The sequence below is a fragment of the Mus musculus genome, chromosome 13 (genome assembly GCF_000001635.26).
Source record: "Mus musculus strain C57BL/6J chromosome 13, GRCm38.p6 C57BL/6J".
Lineage (NCBI taxonomy): Eukaryota > Metazoa > Chordata > Mammalia > Rodentia > Muridae > Mus > Mus musculus.
In genome coordinates, this window is record NC_000079.6 from 35,955,164 (window position 1) to 35,975,081 (window position 19,918).

The window sequence follows — 19,918 nt, forward strand, 5'->3', positions numbered from 1 at the left end:
ATAGCTAGTTTTTAAATAACTGGCTGCAACCTAGAATCACTTTTCAAGAGAGCCTGAGTGAGGAACTGCAGCACAGTGGATCAGACTGACATGTGGGCATACTTGCAGGATGGGATTGCCTTTCCTGCCTTCAGGGAGGTTGGATGGAAGACCATGTGGATTGCATCACTTCATGTGCTGGCCCCTGAACAGTATAATAGAGAAAGATGCAGCCTGGGTGCAAGCAAGCAAGGATGTGTGCATCACTCTTTGCTCTTGACTAGAGATGTAATGCGACTGGCTGCTTGAGTTCCTGCCTTGACTTCCCCTTAATTGACGATGTTTGGAGCTGAATGCTGAGTGAACCTTCCCTTCCTCAAGTTGGTTTTGGTTGGGGTGTTTTATTTTGTTTTTTTTCCAGCAAAGGAGATGAAACTAGAACTACTGAAGCATGTGTTGGCTGGTTCTACGTTTACTTTTTAATTTTATTTCCTCATTAAATGTATTTGCATCTGCAGGAGAGGTTGAGCAGCGTGTACATAGACTTAATAATGACCAGTCTCTTTCCATCCCCTATACACCTCTTTCTAGACCCTTCCTGTCTTTCTAGATTTGTTTTTTATTATTCACTAGCCTACACAGTAGTGGGTTTCATTATGGCATTTTTATATGATTTGTATTTCCTTCCTTCTCTTCCATCCCCTTTGTTTCAACCCACGTAGCCCTCTTTCTGTTTCTTGGCACATGGATTCAATCACCCTCTTTCTTCCTCAAAACATCCATTTCCCGTCTCACAGTGCCTTTTTGCTCTGGTTTCCTTCCTGTTGCTGTGATAAAAACACCCTGATGAAAATCAACGTAGGAAGAAAGGATTTGTTTGGCTTAGACTTCCAGGTCACAGTCTGCCGTTGAAGGGAACTCAGAGAAGGAACTCAAGGCAGGAAGCTTAGTAGAATGGGATGACCCCACTTTGTTGGCTTGTAATGGTAACATTTATTGGCCTGATGTAATTGTTGTCCTTGAGGCTTACTACCCCAGTCTGCTAATTCAGCCTTTTAGAATCTAATCTAGGCCTAGAATTCTTTCAGCCTCTGAGATTTACTGCTGAATAAGCTCACCCTTTCTTGTTCATTCTGAATTCTGGCTACCTCGTTCAACTCAGCTATTCTGGCTCAAATTCCTCTGCTAGCTGGCTGATTCAACCTGGCTTCTCTCTCTCAGCTTCTCCCAAATTGCTCTGCTTGGCCTCATACTAACTTATCGTCTAATCTTCTGGCTCCTTCTCATTGGCTGACGTGTTCTTTCTTCACCTGTGTCTAGCTTATTCTCTATCTGCACAACTGTCCAGATAGAACTGCCTCCTCTCTTTTTTTCCTCTGCACTGTTCTCTTAAGTGGCTCCTCCTTCCTCTCTCTTTTCATGAGAGTTGGGCATATCCTATTCTGTCAAATCTTTCTCTGATTCATCACTTTGTCTGCCACTCAATTAAACATCACCTTCAAACATGGGTGCCTCCTTCTACAAACTAACTTTACCTTCATTTTTTAGGATTAAAGGTTTGTTCTAAGGGCTAAGGCACACCCCAACTAGAAATAGATTTGTTTCAGTAAATAACACAACGTTGGGGTTAACAGTGTGATCAAGTAATTCTGCAACACTGGCTTGCTCGGGCTCATGCTTAGTTAGCTTTTCTATGTAGCTCATGACCACCCCCTCAGGGAATGATGATGCCCACAGTGGGCTGAACCCTCCTGCATCAATTGACAATAAAGACAATTCCCATAGACATGCTCATAGGCCAGTCTGATCCAGAGGTGCTTTGTTTTGTTTTGTTTTGTTTTGTTTTGTTTTAAAGAAGCTAGCTAGGGCTTAGCAATCTATGAGTATTAACAAATGACCTGAAATGTAGTGACTTAACAACAGTTTAAATGTCATGTTTTATTTCTTCAGAGCTAGAAATTTAGGAGTGTTTTATGAATGTGTTCCTGGCCCGTTTTCTCAAGAGGTTGCAGCAAAGGTGTTGGCCAAGGCTATAGTCACCTGACAGCTTAGAGCCCCTTCCCAGGAGCACTCCCAATGCCCAGTCATGTGACTAGAAAGTATACTGATGCCTGTGGATCTCACAACAGGAGACTGGGAGCCAGAGAGCAGGGAGAGGTTGGACCCCCCAGTGTCTTCTGTGACAGGTTGGGGAGTTCTACACTCTCACATCTACATACTCCAGAGTGCACAGGTCCTTAGAGGGTTGTTGGAGGATTTTACCAGGGAGTAAAAGTCACTTTGGACTGTCTATGAGAATGGCTGTCACATAGAGAAATTGAGAGACTTAATTTTTGGCTTCTGTGGAAATGTTTGTATTTGCAAAAATGACAAGTCTTAATATATGTTCTTTTCTTTTTATTAGCACATATGTATTATACAAATAATGAATGCACTGTGACATTTTTATTCATAGATGCAATGGGCTTTGCTCAGATTCACCTGCATTGTCCGCTCTTGCTGTCTTCCCAAGACGCTTCCCCTCTACTTCCTTGTCTTTATAGAATTCCACGTATGATGATTTAACATGATCATCTCCAGTTCCATGGATTTTCCTGAAAATTATATGATTACCTTCTTTTCTGGTGCTAAATTAAATCTCAGTGTGTGTAAGTGTGTGGTGTATGGTATGTGGTGTGTGTGTGGTGTTTGTGTGTGTGGTGTGTGTATGGTGTGTGTTTGTGTATGTCTGTGTGTTTGTATGTGTGGTGTGTATGTTATGTGTATTGTGTGCATGTGTGGTTGTGTATGTGTGTGTGGTTTGTGGTGTGTGTGTTTCTGTGATATATGCATGTGGGTATGTGATGTGTGTATGGTGTGTGCATCTATATGTGGTGTGTGGTATGTGTATATGGTACTTGCATGTATGTGTGGTATGTGTGTGTTTTGTTTGTGTGTGTGTCTTATTTAGGGTTTTACTGCTATGAACAGACACCATGACCAAGCAACTCTTATAAGGACAACATTTAATTGGGGCTGGCTTACAGGTTCAGAGGTTCAGTCCATTATCATCAAGGCAGGAACATGGCAGCATCCAGGCAGGCCTGGTGCAGGAGGAGCTGAAAATTCTACATCTTCATCTGAAGGCTGCTAGCAGAATACTGACTCCAGGCAGCTAGGATGAGGGTATTAAAGCTCACATCCACAGTGACACACCTACTCCACCAAGGCCACACGTTCTAATAGTGCCACTCCCTGGGCAGAGCATATACAAACCATCATTGTGTGGTATGAATGTGGTATGTGGTATGTGTTGTGTGTGTGGTGTGTGTATGTTTGGTCTCTGTGTGTGGTGTGTGCATGTGTGTATATGTGTGGTGTGTGTGTTTATATGTGGTGTGTGTGTTTGTGTGTGTGCATGTGTATGTGTGTTTGTATATGCACACTACATTTTTTTTATTCACCCATTATCAGGTTCCCGGGATATTGAGAATAGTGCCATGATAAAACTGTTCCATAACATCATTTCTTTTTCATAGAAAGTAATCAATTCATTATGACATTTTCATACAGTGCTGGTTTGATTGAAAATGGTCCTCATAGGCCCACAGGGAGTGGCACTATTAGGAGGTGTGGCCTTGTTGTAGTAGGTGTGGCCTTGTTATAGTAGGTGTGGCCTTGTTGTAGTGGGTGTGGTCTTGTTGTAGGAGGCCTTGCTTGTTTGGGGAGATTTCAGATGCTCACACCAGGCCCAGTGTTACTCTTCTTGCCCCCTGCTGATCTGGATGTAGAAATTTCAGCTGCCTCACCAGTATGTCTGCCTGCATGCTGCCATGCTTTCTGCCATGATGATAATTGGATTAAACTTCTGAATTGTAAGTCAGCCCCAATTGAGTGTTTTCCTTTTGCTGTGTTTGCTGTGTTTGCTGTGTTTTGCTGAGTTTGTGAGTTTGCTGCTTTCTCTTCCTAGCAAAAGAAACTCTAGCTAAGACACCTACCTGTGTGAAGTTATATTCTGTTCAGTTCTTAGGGGAGTTAGGGAGAAATTGTAGATGATGGGATACATGTGAAACGAAAGCAGAGACTGGAGCTATCTGGGATAAGGAAAAGAGCCTATTAGAAGGGGCAGGGAATGCAGGGAAAGGTTTAATTCAAGTAAGATTTAACTGGTACACACAGCATCAAAATAGATCTCACAGCAGTTGGTAGCAATTTGTGTTGAGAAAAACGTAATCACTACAATAATAGAAAGTAAAGTTATTAAATAGCAATATACATTGAGTATTAATATAATATGAGGGGACTTACATCTTGTGAGAACTAACTTGTTGATACTTGGCTATGGGAAGATTCCAGTGACCATTTAACGTTCACTTGGTTCAAATCTTGCAAGAATACATTGCACTTACAATAGTGCTGAGTGTGGGACGGGAAACATATGCTTAGAGGAGGCTGGGCATTTTACTTCAGACAGCGAGGCCAGTGCCCACACTCAGATTTATTTTAGGCTTGGGTTCACCTATTCTGAGTGAGGGATTGGGGCACCTGCTTGGGCTGGGTGCTTTCTTTACAGTACTGTGGTCTTTGCCCTCTCACACCACAGGGGGTCAAAGTAGAAACTCTGGTCTGTTTTGGACTTTGATGAAAACATAGTCCCCAGAGAGCTGAGAAAGGTAAACACGATGAAAGGTTCTCACAGCAGCAAAAGTGTAGAAACATCTGGGACAGGAAGGAGGCAGCCCTGGGACCATAAACAGTACGAGTGCCACTGTTTACTGTCCCAACTTCAGAGTGCGCGACTATTGATCACAGACAAGTGCAAACTTTGGAGTACAGAAGTGTGATCAGCTACGGAAAACACACGTCAAAATACCTGTTTATGTTTCTGATCCAGATGTCCCATGACTTCTACGCTCTGTTTTGTCGCACTGCGTTCTTGTCTTGGTGCCTTGTTTCCATTCTGAGGTGTTCAGAGCCTGTGGCTGTTATTTAACCACAGTGGAAAGAGGAGTGTGATACAGAGGGTCAGAGAGGGGAGGGGGAGGGGGAGGGGGAGGGGAACTACTCGATCAACCCTGACTGAGTGAGCACCTACTCTGTGCAAAGTTTTATGTATCTTATCAGCTACCCATTTTTATATTTGCTTATATATTGTTTCTATCTCATTCCCAGACTCCAGGATGTTAGCTCACCAAGGAAAGGGATCTAGGCCTATTTTATTGACGGCTCAGTCCCAATCTCTACAGTGTCCCTAGCTGGGTTTGTAATCTAGCAATCTGGAGGATTACTGCAAATTCAAGTCCAAGTCCTGATAAGAAGAGGAGGGGATCAAGGAGGAAGAGGAGGAGGAGGAGAAGGATGTGGTTTCTCTGTGATTGTTGACTATACATAATTGTCATGCAATGTGTTAACGAATGCATTATGCTAAAATGTAATATCAACAAGCAGTTGCAGCAACACACACTGTACTCTGTGAGAAGCAACGAGCACATGTTTTTCTGTTTTCCTGTTTACAGCATCATGAGCAGACACTGGCAGGGGACCACAGCTCAGGGAGCATTTGTAACTCACAAACATGGCTGCACTGGGTATAAACTCAGATCTTCTGTTTCTCAGTTTTAGTTCAGACAAAACTTCCTATATTACACTGTGGGTGGGCTACAAAGACCAGTGCAATAGTGATGCTGGTGACAGTGGTGATGGTGACAGTGGGGATGATGGTGACAGTGGAGATGATGGTGGTAGTGGGGATAGTGACAGTGGGGATGGTGACAGTAATGATTGCCAGAAGCCATCAAGGAAAAGCTAAAATCTAGCAGGTGATCTTCCTGAGATGGTTCTGTCATGGACTGTTAAAGTTCTTGACAGATTTGCTTCTCTAGGCAAGGTCAAGAAGATTACACTTTAGGAAATATTCCTGCTATTAATATGCTTTTTCTGTTTTATGAAATGTATATAATAATCACGATGTATTAACCCACCCTTTTGAGCAGATTTCTGCAGAACAAAGAAGATGTGCTGTCTTGTAGTGATGCTATATAGACAAACAGATGATTTTTTAATTATTAATGAAGATCATATAAGAATTCCTAAAATTATATTAGTGATTATTTAGCTCTTTTATAATAGGACTGCTATTGTCCTCTCTGGTAATCAAAACTGCAGTGAGAACAACCATATTGTTATTGTTAGAGCAGGAGGAGAGAACAAGATTAAGAATAGAAGAGGGCAGGGGCAGAGATAACTTTTTTTTTTTTTTTTTTTTTTTAGTGTCATGAGTTAATTGCTTCTGAGATAGCAAGCTGGCATCTGCAACTTAGAGCACATTCCAAGAGGAAGAGGTTGTAAAACAATTAACCAAAGGTCATACAAAGGGGAACTAAGGATTTACTATAGGTAAATAAAGGACAGAAGATAAAATATTGACTGGGTTTATCTATGTGAAATTTCACTAATAACTTAGGCACAAAAATTATAATTTTTAACTTTCAATGAACCTGTTGAGCTAGTGACAGGTAATGGTTAGCCAGATAATTACTCTTAATGAATATGCATGTAAACATTCTCTATTGTAAACTTCTTATTCGACTTATGATTTGAATTTATGTGTAAACTTGTAATGAACTTATTACCATATGATTATATACTCTGAAGGATGTATAAGTGATGAAGAGAAAGAGAGAGAGAGAAAAAAGAGAGAGAGAACTTTTACAAAAGAGAATTTAATAAGAACCTTTTGGAGAGAAGAACTTTTTAGAGAAGAACTTTCATAGAGAACTTTTAGAGAGAACTAAGTAAAGGCATTGGGAGTAAGGAATTTGGAGCAACTGCATTGTTATTGTTACATCAAAGCAGGAGGAGAGAACAAGATTAAGAGTAGAGGAGGGCAGGGTTAGAGATAACTTTTTATTTTTTTATTTATTTTTGGAGAGAACTTTCTGATACTGAAAAACTTAAAAAATGGAAATATTTTTTAAAAAGAAATATGCCAGGCCTTTAATCCCAGCACTTTGGGCAGATATCTATCATTTGAGGCCAGCATGGTCTACATAGTGCATTATAGGACAGTCAGGGCTATCTAGAGAGACCCTGTCTCAAAAACAAAAAAACAAAGCAAGACAAAAAAAAATTAACCAACCAACAAACAAAAATAAACAAAAATACAACTTTCTGGGCATGATGGCACACACCTTTAACCTCAGCACTTGAGGAGGCAGAGGCTGGTGGATTTCTGTGAGTTCAAGGACATCCAGTGCTATTAGAGAGATCTTGACTCAAAAATTAAGCAAACAAACAAACAAAAACAAAGCAAAAGGAAACAAAAATACTTTGGCATATGATGGCTAGAGTAAGACGGGAAAGGTTTTACAAGCGACAGATTAATGAACAGAGAGGCATTTATTTTATGTATGGGCATTCTGCCTGCATGTATGTCTGTGCACCACATATGTACCTTGGGGCCCAAATATAGAAGAAGGGAACATTGGATGCCTGAGACTGGGATTCCAAGCTATTGTGAGCTGCCATGTGGATGCTGGGCTCGAGTCTGGAACTTCTGCAGGGGGATCTTATTTAATATGAATATGTTCATGTGTGCACAAAGGCCTGCATGTCTAAGAAATGGAGGCCTCATGAAGTAGGTGGGTCTGGGGGCTTATGTGCCTTCTGTGTATGTGTGTAGTGTATGCATGTTCAGAGGTGTATGGATGCTTGTGTGTATACTTGTGTGTGGAGGTCCAAAGTTGACATTGGGCATCTTCCTCAGTTGCTCACCAGCAAATAGAGATTTCCCTCTTTTTTCTTCCTTCCTTCCTTCCTTCCTTCCTTCCTTCCTTCCTTTTTTTTTTTTTTTTGACAGGGTTTCTCTGTGTAGCCCTGGCTGTCCTGGAACTCACACTGTAGACCAGGCTGGCATCGAACTCAGAAATCCCCCTGCCTCTGCCTCCCGAGTGCTGGGATTAAAGGCGTGCACCACCACGCCTGGCCCGAGATTTTTTTTTTTTTTTTGAGACAAGGTTTACTGTGCAAGTCTGGCTGGCCTTATAGTCACTAATGTAGATAAGGCTTGCCTCAAGCTTACAGCGATCTTCTGCCTCTGCCTTCTGAGTGCTGGGGTTAAAGGTGTGGGCCACCACACCTGAACTTTCACCTTATAAATTGGACCAAGGCCTCTCTCTGAACCCAAGGTTCACAGATTTCAGCTATACTGAGTAGCCAGCTTGCTTTGGGGATCCCCTGTCTCTGCTGGGATTATAACAGCAGCCATATCTGCCAGGCTTTTACATGTGCTCTGGGGACCTGAACGCCAGTCTTTAAAGTTTCCTAGCAAGTTCTTTATCCACTGGGCCAGACCCCTCATGTACCACTTTAACAAAGAACACTAGTGTGTCAGCCACCACCTCCTTGTGTAGACTATTTAGGTTGAGCTTTTTTTTTTTTTTTTTTTTTTTTACCTTATCATATACATTAAAAGGACTAATATTGCTTAAGGACGTAGTTGGAGTGACCAGGTTGGAGTCGCTTTAAGGCAGCTGCTGTTATCACATTGGCCTCTGAGTTCCTTTGTCCTCTATGCACCCTCTCAGTTTGGAAGAGCAGAACAGGTTGTGAAATGTCTGACATAATAGGCCTGCAGTCTGACTTTGGCAGCTGTAGGGCTCAGTATGACATTTGACCAAGTCAGGCTAGAGTTGGGTTTACTCACTCAGAACTTTTGTTGTGAGGCAGCGGAATCAGGTGAGAAGCTGAACTGTCCCAGGTTCCACAAGTGTGGCCTGTGACCTGACTAAAACATTTGGTGGTTTGGTTTGGTTTAGTTTGACGATGCCAGCCATGGGTTCAGCAACAGTGTGGTGTTGTAACTTTCTTTTGTCATTTTTGTTTTTAATGTGAAGGCGGGTTTTCTTTTTCTACTTGCATCATCTGAGACTTTCTAGGCCTCAGCAGATGACCTCAGCTCCAGCCTTTTAGGTAGAGGCACAAGTTTAAGGTAAGCCTGGACTACGTAGTAAGCACTCTCCAGCCCCTACAAAACAACAACAACAACAATGATTTAAAAATAGAATAAAACAACAACAACAACAACAAAAAAACAAAACTAGGAATCTGAAAGCCTGGGAGTAAATACTTTAGCAGCTGAGACATGTGGCCACGTGATGTTTGTGGTTGATCTAAGCACATACCCGTAGACTAGATAGATGGCTTAGTTTTTCACAAAGCTACTTTGCAGGTTGTATCACCATTTAGCTGCAGCTGCTCCCCAGTTTACAGTGGAGTTTGGTCCCAATACATCCACCCTATGCTGAAAATATCCTAAGTGGGAAAATACATTGAATACAGCTCAGCAGACGCCCACTTTGGTGCAGCAGTGTGGCCTATACCTGGTACCTGTTGTTTTCCCTAACACTCTTTGGAAATATTGAAAATCAAAATTGGAACTACAGTTTCTACTGAAGGTGTAACTTTCACATCATCATGAACTAAAAAAACAAACAAACAAACAAACAAAAAAAAAAACCCCAAAAACACCAAGAGTTGAACCATCTCTGTGTCAGAGACAATGTGTTTAAAGTCTGGGCTACCTGTCCCTGTCCCTGTCCCAGAGAGACAACTGACAGAAATGTCCTGTGTCCCACCAGCTCTGCCAGAGGACAGATGTGCAGTTCAAGTCAGAGACTGACTGTGCCTTCCAGAGTATCCCCAAGTCCTCTTGATGGCTGAGTGAGGTGCTCCCGTCCTCTGCTCCTAAGGTCTGTCCTTGGTTTCTGGGGAACAGACCAGAAACCTCCCATAGACCCTGCTTATCTCCATTTGCTCCACAGGTCCCTCCTGCTTCTGCTTCTCAGAGTTGCTCAAAGCTCAGTCCAGACTTCCTGAGCTGTAGACCTGCAGTAGTATGAGAAAGCACCCGAAGTTCCAGACTCACTTACTTCACAAAGCACAAAATTTGGAGGCCAGGTATCTAAGCAACATACTAGTCTCCCACCAGCTTTGCTGTAGATAACACCCCTGATGTGTGGGTCGTGATGATGATGATGGTTGCCTAGGCTATTTTTGGGGGGGATAGAAGGCCACTTTTGTTGAAACCACTGACTTTTTAACAGGGGATTATTTGATGGACCATTTCTAGATATCACAGGACCAAAGTCTCCATTCTTGGATCAGGCTGATATTTCCTGAACATGTGTGTGTCCTGTGAGGATCAGATGCGTATTGTGTCACCTCCAGGAGCCTTCCCCCAAATCTTTAATCACTCTGGTATATCCATTTCCACGCCCCACCCTGTCCTTTGGGATGTGGATCTGAGACCTGGCCAAACTCTGAATACACTCTATTTTGCAAAACTTCATTTTAGTAACCAGCATCCTGCACCAGGGCAAAGGGTCCTGGTTATGTAGCAGGTACATTTCTGTCCCTAGTTGCTGATATGGACCTCCTAGGACTCAGCTCTAAGTGAAGGGGAATTATGTGTTTGTTATTTTGTTACAATCAAATATATTATAATATATATAATATATCAAAATTATGTAATATATTATATAACATATTAAATTTTATACACACACACACACACACACACACATATATATATATTATCTGAGTGACTAATGAGGCTACTTAAACTGGGAGTCCTAGTGTCTTAGTTAGGGTTGTACTGCTGTGAAGAGACACCATGACCAAGGCAACCCTAATAAGGACAACATTTAGTTGGGGCTGGTGTACAGGTTCAGAGGGTCATTTCATTATCATCAAAATAGGAGCATGGCAGCATCCAGGCAGGCATGGTGCAGGAGGAGATGAGAGTTCTATATCTTTATCTGAAGGCTGCTAGAAGATTGGCCCCCACATGGTTAGGAGGAGGGTCTCAATACCCACCCCACAGTGACACACTTCCTCCAACATGGCCACACCTCCTAAGAGAGCCACTCCCTGGGCCAAGCTTATTCAAACCACCACACCTTGGCAGCCAGATTAGCTGGTTACCAGAAAGAACCAGTGAATGGACACCAACCTCCATTCACAGGGGAGGCTGGAGCCTGAGTTCCAAAACTTTTGCAAGGATTGTCGCACATTTTCACTTTATGCATGAACTCTGCCTTGTGCCTCTTCTGTTTGGCTCTTCCTAGTTGTATCTTACACAATAAGCCATGTGTTATTAAGGGTTTCTTCGATTCTGTAAGCCACTCTAGTGAGTTACCAACTGCCACACCTCAGCAGAACATCTGTATTTTCCAGTTGACCAAATAGTGTGGAAACCTGAGCACCTTATTTGCATATTTGCATCTGGTTTATGGTGAGTTTTTCAGCCTTTAACTTGTGGCTCTGACACCATCTTCAGGTAGAACAGTGTCAGAATGGAACTGTTGGATACTCACCTGGGAATCAAAACATTGGCAGTAGACAAGGTACTGTCTGGGTGTGAGAATCTGTCCAAGTGAGGGAGACAATTCACTCCAACCTCAAAATCTCTTTGAAGTTCCTAGTTCATTTTTAAACTAGTCTGAGGCTGGGCAGGGGTGGTGTGCGCCTTTAATCTCAGGCAGAGGCAGGCAGATCTCTGTGAGTTTGAGGCCAGCATGGACTACAGAGTGAATTCCAAGATAGCCAGCCCTATACACAGAAAAACCCTGTCTCAAAAAATCAAAGAAACAAACTAGTTTGTGAACATTATACTTATTATCACAATATATCAATGTCTATCTACACGTTAAAAAAAAAGTGTCCTGTGCTGTAGATTTTGTAGATGCTGGAGGTGGGGGCACTCTAGGTAGATCTGGATTGGGAGTCCCATACTGTCAGATTCAGTATGTAGATATGGACACTGTACTGGACACTTAATGACTAGAAAGTCCCAGCCAAGGGACTGAGGGGCCTGTTCCTAAAAATTCCTCTCTAGCTCAGGGTCTTTGGCCATAAAAATAATTTTCCAACTTCCTGGGGTCAAACCTGACCTTAGCTCAGCTCTGGGACCTGAACAGATGTTCCCATCCTTTGTGTGCTACATTGAGTTGGAGTGATGAAGTTTTGTGCACATAAGATCACATGGGAGGGGCCCTCAGCCTTGGGGAGGGATGAGCAGCCTGTGAGTCCTCAATAGATACTAAAATCAGTAACTATTGATGACTCCTTAAATTCTGCTATACCGTGCCCAGTTTAAAAGCCTGGGAAAATTAGCTTTGCTTTTTGTTCCTTGATTTGTGGACCAATATTTCTAAAACCCCAATTTTTTTGTGTAAGTAAGTATACACACAGCCATGGTGAGGCAGTTAGTCACTCCTAAACGGTGGTCCCCAGAGCCTGTCCTCAGCATCTCCCTGTTAGAAATTCTCTCAGAACTGCCTGGGACACCCTGAATCAGATATGAGGGGTGGGGTGGGGGAATGGGAGGTGGGCATGACATTTGGTGATGAAGTTATCAGTTGAAGCTTGATCAAGGCAAAGTTAGCTGGAAGGCAAAGGCACAATACAACACTTAAGGAAGTATCCAGTGCCAGGATATAGTGAGATGTTCTTCCATTAGTCTTCTGGCAATTGGGTTTTGACCGGCAACCCCCAGAAGGCCTGACTGAGCCTTAGAGGGTCTGGGATCCTTGCGGAGGAGAGGTGGCAGTTGCAGGCCAGGCGCAGGCTAAGCGAGAGGGGGGAATGAATGCCTTCAAGTCTGAAGGAAGGCGCTTAGCCATGGAGGGAGGTGCCAGCCCTCTTCTTTGAGGACAGGGGGGTGGGGGTGGGGCGGGAGGACCTTGACGTGCTCTAGTGCTAGGCGCCAATGGCCACCGGGTGCTCTTGTCTGCCTGCCTAGTGAGCTCCCGGTGGGTTCCTGCTCTGTCCCCTGCTCAAGCGCAGCAGCAAGGTCACCAGGTAAGTAGGTGGAAGCTGTAGCTTCGGCCTTCCAGCTTTTAGAACCACTGAGGGGCACAACTACACAGATGCGACCTGGGACTCGAGCGGTTTCGGGGATACAGGATGAAAGGGAAGGGATGCACTTCGCTCGATTGCTTGCCTTAATGACATTCTTGTATCGCGGATTCCCTAGGCCAGTGACAGCCAGGACGTCTCCTCCGGAAGAATAACTTCACAGGCTGGAAAACTTTGTCTAGTTCTGAAAGTTGAGAGCTACCCCAGAGGATACAGACGCGCATAGCAGCCGCGGGGTGGATCAAAGCTATCGGCTAGCCTACGACCTTCAGAAATCCTAGTCTCCACTACGGACGTAGCTCTCAGGTGTTCTGGCTGTCGCGCCTCCCTGTCTTGGCCCTCCCCTTGGGAGCTAGCCGCAGGCCAGCATCCTCCTCCCTCTTGGTCCCGGGCAGCAGCAGCTAAAAGCTGGAGGTTCCAGGCCGAATCCGCTTTCTGCCAGGGTAGGCAAGCCCAGCCGACACTATGCGCTCCTTCTGCTGCGGGAGTAGATAAAAGTTTCCAGAGGACTCTCCGCGGTTCCCGCAGGACGAAACCCGGGGCCGGATCGGACACTGTCATGGATCCCTCGGGAGAACAGCTACACAGATCCGAGGCGTCCAGCTCTACGTCTTCCGGAGACCCTCAATCCGCGGAGGAACTGTCGGTCCCCGAGGTCCTTTGCGTGGAGAGTGGCACCTCTGAGACCCCGATCCCTGATGCTCAGCTCCAGGACCGGCCCCTGTCGCCGCAGAAAGGGGCAGCTCTCCCGGAACAGGAGGAGCTACAGGAATATCGCCGCTCTCGTGCGCGCTCCTTCTCTTTGCCCGCAGACCCCATCCTGCAGGCGGCCAAGCTCCTGCAGCAGAGGCAGCAGGCGGGACAGCCCAGCTCAGAGGGTGGCGCGCCGGCTGGGGACTGCTGCTCCAAGTGTAAGAAGCGCGTGCAGTTCGCCGACTCCCTGGGACTGAGCCTGGCCAGCGTGAAGCACTTCAGCGAGGCCGAGGAGCCTCAGGTGCCCCCGGCCGTACTTTCCCGTCTCCACAGCTTCCCGCTGCGCGCCGAGGACCTGCAGCAGCTCGGGGGGCTGCTGGCAGTGGCAACGATGCCTGATCCTCTCTTGGTACCCTGCGCCCGGCTCCGACCCCACTTCCAGCTCCCGGAGCTGCGCGCTGCGGAGGAGCGTCTGCGGCGACAGCGAGTGTGCCTGGAGCGTGTGCAGTGCTCCCAGCCGCCCCGCGCCGAGGTGACCGGCTCTGGCCGAGTGATCAGTTGCCCCGGACCCAGGGCAGTGGCGGTGCGCTACACTTTCACGGAGTGGCGTACCTTTCTGGACGTGCCTGCTGAGCTGGACCCGGAGTCAGTGGAGCCCCTGCCTCCATTGCAGTCAGGGGACTCTGGATCAAAGGCTGAGGATAGTGAGGAGGGGCCCGGCACCGAGCGTTTCCACTTCTCGCTGTGCCTGCCCCCGGGTCTGCAGCCCAAAGAAGGGGAGGATGCTGGCGCGTGGGGAGTCGCTATTCATTTTGCCGTCTGCTACCGCTGCGAACAGGGAGAATACTGGGACAACAACGAGGGGGCCAACTACACCTTGCGCTATGTGTGCTCCACAGACCCGCTCTGAGTCCGGGAACTTCGGAACTTGGAAAGAGGTTGACCAGCTAGCAAGGGCTCCCCGGGGATCCTTAGCTGAGCAACGCATTGACAGAGCGTGGAGCGATAGGAGTAAAATGTTAAACCATACACTCTCAGCGCAGATTCACGGCAAGCTCTGGCAGTGTTCTCAGTGTTTTTCTCATCACTTCCACTGACCTTTCTACTCGCCTCTTAGAATTCTCAGCCTGCATCCAAATAAGGAACATCCTCGTTTCCCAGGGAGAGGCTCTCTCCAAGAAAAGGGCTCTGGGACCCTGAACCTTGGGGATTTGTTTCTAACTTGAGACTTGGTCCTTACACCTTGATGAAAACCTGCAGGAGAAAGACATGGCAGCCCACCTCCACGTGGGAGAAGAAGGCCTTCACACGTGGAAGCTTCACAGCCAGGCTTGATTTTCAGAAGGCTAGGAGGGCGTCAGCTTGTCCTTTTAACTGGGCTCTGGAAACACCTCCCCAGATTCGATGTATTTTCTTCCGTGATTGGATACAAATGTCTTTTAAGAAAGTAAAGGCCGCGTGAACATGTGTCCTCTCTGTGTTTCATGTTTTACCTTCCGAGGTTTTGGGGAGTCCGTGGCAGTCAGAGGATGCTCGGCTGATGACACGGCAGTGTGACAATTATGAAACAACAGTATTAACACATTTTCTCATGACGTGGAATAGTCCAAGTTCCCCACACTGGGAATAAAAATCTTCAAAATGTTTTGTAAAAAGTATTCGGTCCCTTGCCATAGCAAAATGTTGGAGGAATTAAAATGCCACAGGCCTTGGCTGTGAGTTGCAAGAGCCCATCACATCCGTACCAAACCCTTTTGTGCAGAGGAGCTGTCCCAGTCTCTGGGCCATTAGCAGTCAGAGATGCTGGGCTCTTGTAGGCTGCACTCCAAGTGCAGGGTTTGGGGGCTGAAAGGTGCCTTCCTCCTCTCAGAGGCACACAAGGAGTGAAGAATCAGTGGCGCCAAAGATCACTCAGCAAGCACTGTTCCAAACCAGACAGGGCAGGCACTCTGCATAGCAGAACCCTAGTTGTCCAGTGTGGGGACCATCTTCATTCACTTTAGAGGGCTCTATATGTCCAGGTCTGAGTGAGAGGGCATTCTGGGTAAAAACTTCGCTCCTTACTTCCCACTCTTCCTGAGCAACTTATTTTCTTTCTTTCTTTTTTAAAAATATTTTTTATTAGGTATTTTCCTCAATTACATTTCCAATGCTATCCCCAAAGTCCCCCATACCCTCCCCCCCTCCCCTCCCCACCCACTCCTACTTTTTGGCCCTGGCGTTCCCCTGTACTGGGGCATATAAAGTTTGCAAGTCCAATGGGCCTCTCTTTCCAGTGATGGCCGACTAGGCCATCTTTTGATACATATGCAGCTAGAGTCAAGAGCTCTGGGGTCTTGGTTAGTTCATAATGTTGTTGCACCTATAGGGTTGCAGATCTCATTAGCTTCTTGGATACGTTCTCTAGCTCCTCCATTGGGGGCCCTGTGATCCATCCAATAGCTGACTGTGAGCATCCACTTCTGTGTTTGCTAGGCCCCGGCATAGTCTCACAAGAGACAGCTATATCAGGGTCCTTTCAGCAAAAATCTTGCTAGTGTATGCAATGGTGTCAGCGTTTGGAGGCTGATTATAGGATGGATCCATGAATATGGCAGTCTCTAGATGGTCCATCCTTTTGTCTCAGCTCCAAACTTTGTCTCTGTAACTCCTTCCATGGGTGTTTTGTTCCCAATTCTAAGAAGGGGCAAAGTGTCCACACTTTGGTCTTCATTCTTCTTCAGTTTCATGTGTTTTGCAAATTGTATCTTATATCTCGGGTATACTAAGTTTCTGGGCTAATAGCCACTTATCAGTGAGTACATATCATTTGAGTTCTTTTGTGATTGTGTTGCCTCACTCAGGATGATGCCCTCCAGGTCCAACCATTTGCCTAGGAATTTCATAAATTCATTCTTTTTAATAGCTGAGTAGTACTCCATTGTGTAAATGTACCACATTTTTTGTATCCATTCCTCTGTTGAGGGGCATCTGGGTTATTGAGTATTTTTGTATCGATATTCATAAGGGAAATTGGTCTGAAGTTCTCTATCTTTGTTGGGTCTTTCTGTGGTTTAGGTATCAGAGTAATTGTGGCTTCATAGAATGAATTGGGTAGAGTACCTTCTGCTTCTATTTTGTGGAATAGTTTGTGAAGAACTGGAATTAGATCTTCTTTGAAGGTCTGATAGAACTCTGCACTAAACCCATCTGGTCCTGGGCTTTTTTTTTTTTGGTTGTGAGACTATTGATGACTGCTTCTCCTTCTTTAGGGGATATAGGACTGTTGAGATCATTAACCTGATCCTGATTTAACTTTGGTACCTGGTATCTGTCTAGAAATTTGTCCATTTCATCCAGGTTTTCCAGTTTTGTTGAGTATAGCCTTTTGTAGAAGGATCTGATGGTGTTTTGGATTTCTTCAGGATCTGTTATGTCTCCCTTTTCATTTCTGATTTTGTTAATTAGGATGCTGTCCCTGTGCCCTCTAGTTAGTCTGGCTAAGGGTTTATCTATCTTGTTGATTTTCTCAAAGAAACAGCTTCTGGTTTGGTTGATTCTTTGAATAGTTCTTCTTGTTTCCACTTGGTTGATTTCGCCCCTGAGTTTGATTATTTCCTGCCATCTACTCCTCTTGGGTGAATTTGCTTCCTTTAGTTCTAGAGCTTTTAGGTGTGTTGTCAAGCTGCTAGTGTCTGCTCTCTCTAGTTTCTTTTTGGAGGTACTCAGAGCTATGAGTTTTCCTCTTAGAAATGCTTTCATTATGTCCCAAAAGTTTGGGTATGTTGTGGCTTCATTTTCATTAAACTCTACAAAGTCTTTAATTTCTTTCTTTATTCCTTCCTTGACCAAGGTATCATTGAGAAGAGTGTTGTTCAGTTTCCATGTGAATGTTGACTTTCTATTATTTATGTTGTTATTGAAGATCAGCCTTAGTCCATGGTGATCTGATAGGATGCATGGGACAATTTCAATATTTTTGTATCTGTTGAGGCCTGTTTTGTGACCAATTATATGGTCAATTTTGGAGAAGGTACCATGAGGTGCTGAGAAGAAGGTATATCATTTTGTTTTAGGATAAAATGTTCTGTAGATATCTGTTAAATCCATTTGTTTCATAACTTCTGTTAGTTTCACTGTGTCCCTGTTTAGTTTCTGTTTCCATGATTTGTCCATTAATGAAAGTGGTGTGTTGAAGTCTCCCACTATTATTGTGTGAGGTGCAATGCGTGCTTTGAGCTTTACTAAAGTTTCTTTAATGAATGTGGCTGCCCTTGCATTTGGAGCATAGATATTCAGAATTGAGAGTTCCTCTTGGACGATTTTACCTTTGATGAGTATGAAGTGTCCCTCCTGTGGGAGGTGGGAGATTGGGGGCATGTTCTTCCTAAGTCAGCCTGGCTGGCCTTAAACTCACAGAGATCTGTCTGCCTCTGCTTCCCAAGTGCTGAGATGAAAGGCATGTGTCTCAGATATTTCATTCATTCATTCATTCATCCATCCATCCATCCATCCATCCATCCATCCATCCATTCAAAGACAAGGTTTTACTACGCCTTGCTATGTAGCATCCATCCATCCATCCATCCATCCATCCATCCATCCATCCATCCATTCAAAGACAAGGTTTTACTACGCCTTGCTATGTAGCTCTGGCTGTCCTGGAACTCACTATGTAGACCATGGACTCAGAAATCTGCCTACCTATGCCTCTGCCTATGCTAGGATCAAGGTCGTGTGCCACCACATCCAGCTGGGTATTCTTTTTTTTTTAATTAGGTATTTTCTTCATTTACATTTCAAATGCTATCCCAAAAGTCCCCCATACCCTTCCCCCACTCCCCTACCCACCCACTCCCACTTCTTGGCCCTAGTGTTCCCCTGTAATGAAGCATATAAAGTTTGCAAGACCAAGGGGCCTCTCTTCCCAATGATGGCCAACTAGGCCATCTTCTGCTACATATGCAGGTAGAGACACGAGCTCTGGGGGTACTGGTTAGTTCATATTGTTCCACCTATAAGGTTGCAGACCCCTTTAGCTCCTTGGGTGCTTTCTCTAGCTCTTCCATTGGGAGCCCTGTGTTCCATCCAATAGATGACTGTGAGCATCCATTTCTGTGTTTGCCAGGCACCTGCATAGCCTCACAAGAGACAGCTATTTCAGGGTCCTTTCAGCAAAATCTTGCCTGTCGTATGCAATGGTGTCAGCGTTTGGAGGCTGATTATGGGATGGATCCCCTGGGTATTCTTTTATTTGTATAAAGTTGCAAGTAAATGTAAGGCTATGCTTGAACTATTTTAATACATATTGAAATCTGCAAGACTCTTAATTGCATTTGAAGCTCAGTGGAAGGATACATTAGCAACTGTTGATCATATCCCTACCTTTCCTACGTTTGACAGTATAGTCCTTGATCATGTGTCTTGAGTATCTTGGATAACAGATGCACACAAATACATTAACTCTTCAAAATCAAAACATAAAGAGTTGATTATATTGACAGTGATCTTTGATAGGTGAAGTCACATGGGCCCCCTGTGTAGTATTTACAAAGTTTTAGAGAAATGTTTTAACAACACATAAGACATTTAAGAGACAAAGTAAAAAAAAGTAATCTTTCAGATAATGGGCAGTTTCTGAGAAAGTTTAACATTGTGGTAGGAAGAGGATACAGATCTTTCTTAGAAGCTGTTTCTGGAAGCCTAGATTCCCTAGGGAGATGCAGGCAGATGCCAGGCAACTCACATGGGCCATACTGTTCAGTCAAGACCATCCAATATGTGCAAATGTAGATCTATTTGTGTTGGTAATTCATGTGATCTAATTTCAAGAAAGTAAGACACAGGCTTTGCTGTAGGCACAGTGGCACCAGTAATCTCCCTAGGCAAGGACTAGTCAAATTCATCATTGAATGTTCTTCCTCCTGTTCTCTCTGCAGGGTCTTTTGACTTGAAACTGAGTTCCTGAACAAAAGCACAAGACCCATCCAACTCCTCACATGGATCTCAACATGAGAAGCAATTTTCATCAATGGCTCCCTGAAGTACAAATAAAGCTACAGAGCACTGCAAAGATCGAAATAGGAAGAACTTACTGTTTCAGGGGGAGGTGAGTCACTGTCCATATAGATTCTATGTAAACTTACAGAGAGGAGTAGGGAGAGAGGTTTGCTTGGTCATCAAGCACAGTCTCCCCTACCAAGTCCATTTTATAACAACCGGCAAATGCTAGGTTAGCAGCCAGGCATGTGGATACAGGATGTATGGAGGATACAGGATGCATGTGGATACAGGATGCATGGAGGGCTTCCAGTTGGCTGGCCCTGTTTTTTTTTTATGATTTATTATTTTTATTTTATGTGCATTGGTA

The 19,918-nt window shown here is 44.6% G+C and overlaps 1 protein-coding gene and 1 long non-coding RNA gene across 5 annotated transcripts; one reads left to right on the forward strand and one right to left on the reverse strand.

The window, feature by feature from the left end:
- The first annotated feature begins 3,660 nt into the window (after positions 1–3,660).
- On the forward strand, positions 3,661–15,225 carry Ppp1r3g (protein phosphatase 1, regulatory subunit 3G). 3 transcript variants are annotated; one of them, XM_006516804.3, is made up of 2 exons: positions 3,661–3,833; positions 12,995–15,040. In XM_006516804.3, exon 2 carries the CDS (start codon positions 13,436–13,438, stop codon positions 14,477–14,479), a length of 1,044 nt encoding a protein of 347 aa, XP_006516867.1. In that variant the 5' UTR covers positions 3,661–3,833; positions 12,995–13,435; the 3' UTR covers positions 14,480–15,040. The 3 variants fall into 3 exon arrangements, with proteins under 3 accessions (XP_006516867.1, XP_006516866.1, NP_083904.1); XM_006516803.4 differs by lacking the exon at positions 3,661–3,833 and adding an exon at positions 9,030–9,915; NM_029628.1 differs by lacking the exon at positions 3,661–3,833 and adding an exon at positions 12,743–12,819 and having other exon boundaries at positions 12,995–15,225.
- Gm30127 lies at positions 3,840–9,021 on the reverse strand. 2 transcript variants are annotated; one of them, XR_003950657.1, is made up of 3 exons: positions 8,663–9,021; positions 4,832–4,940; positions 3,840–4,052 (listed from the first exon to the last, which is right to left on the reverse strand). It is a non-coding gene; the product is annotated as a predicted gene, 30127 (long non-coding RNA). The 2 variants fall into 2 exon arrangements; XR_001780889.1 differs by lacking the exon at positions 8,663–9,021 and adding an exon at positions 5,940–5,992.
- Positions 15,226–19,918: the final 4,693 nt, after the last annotated feature.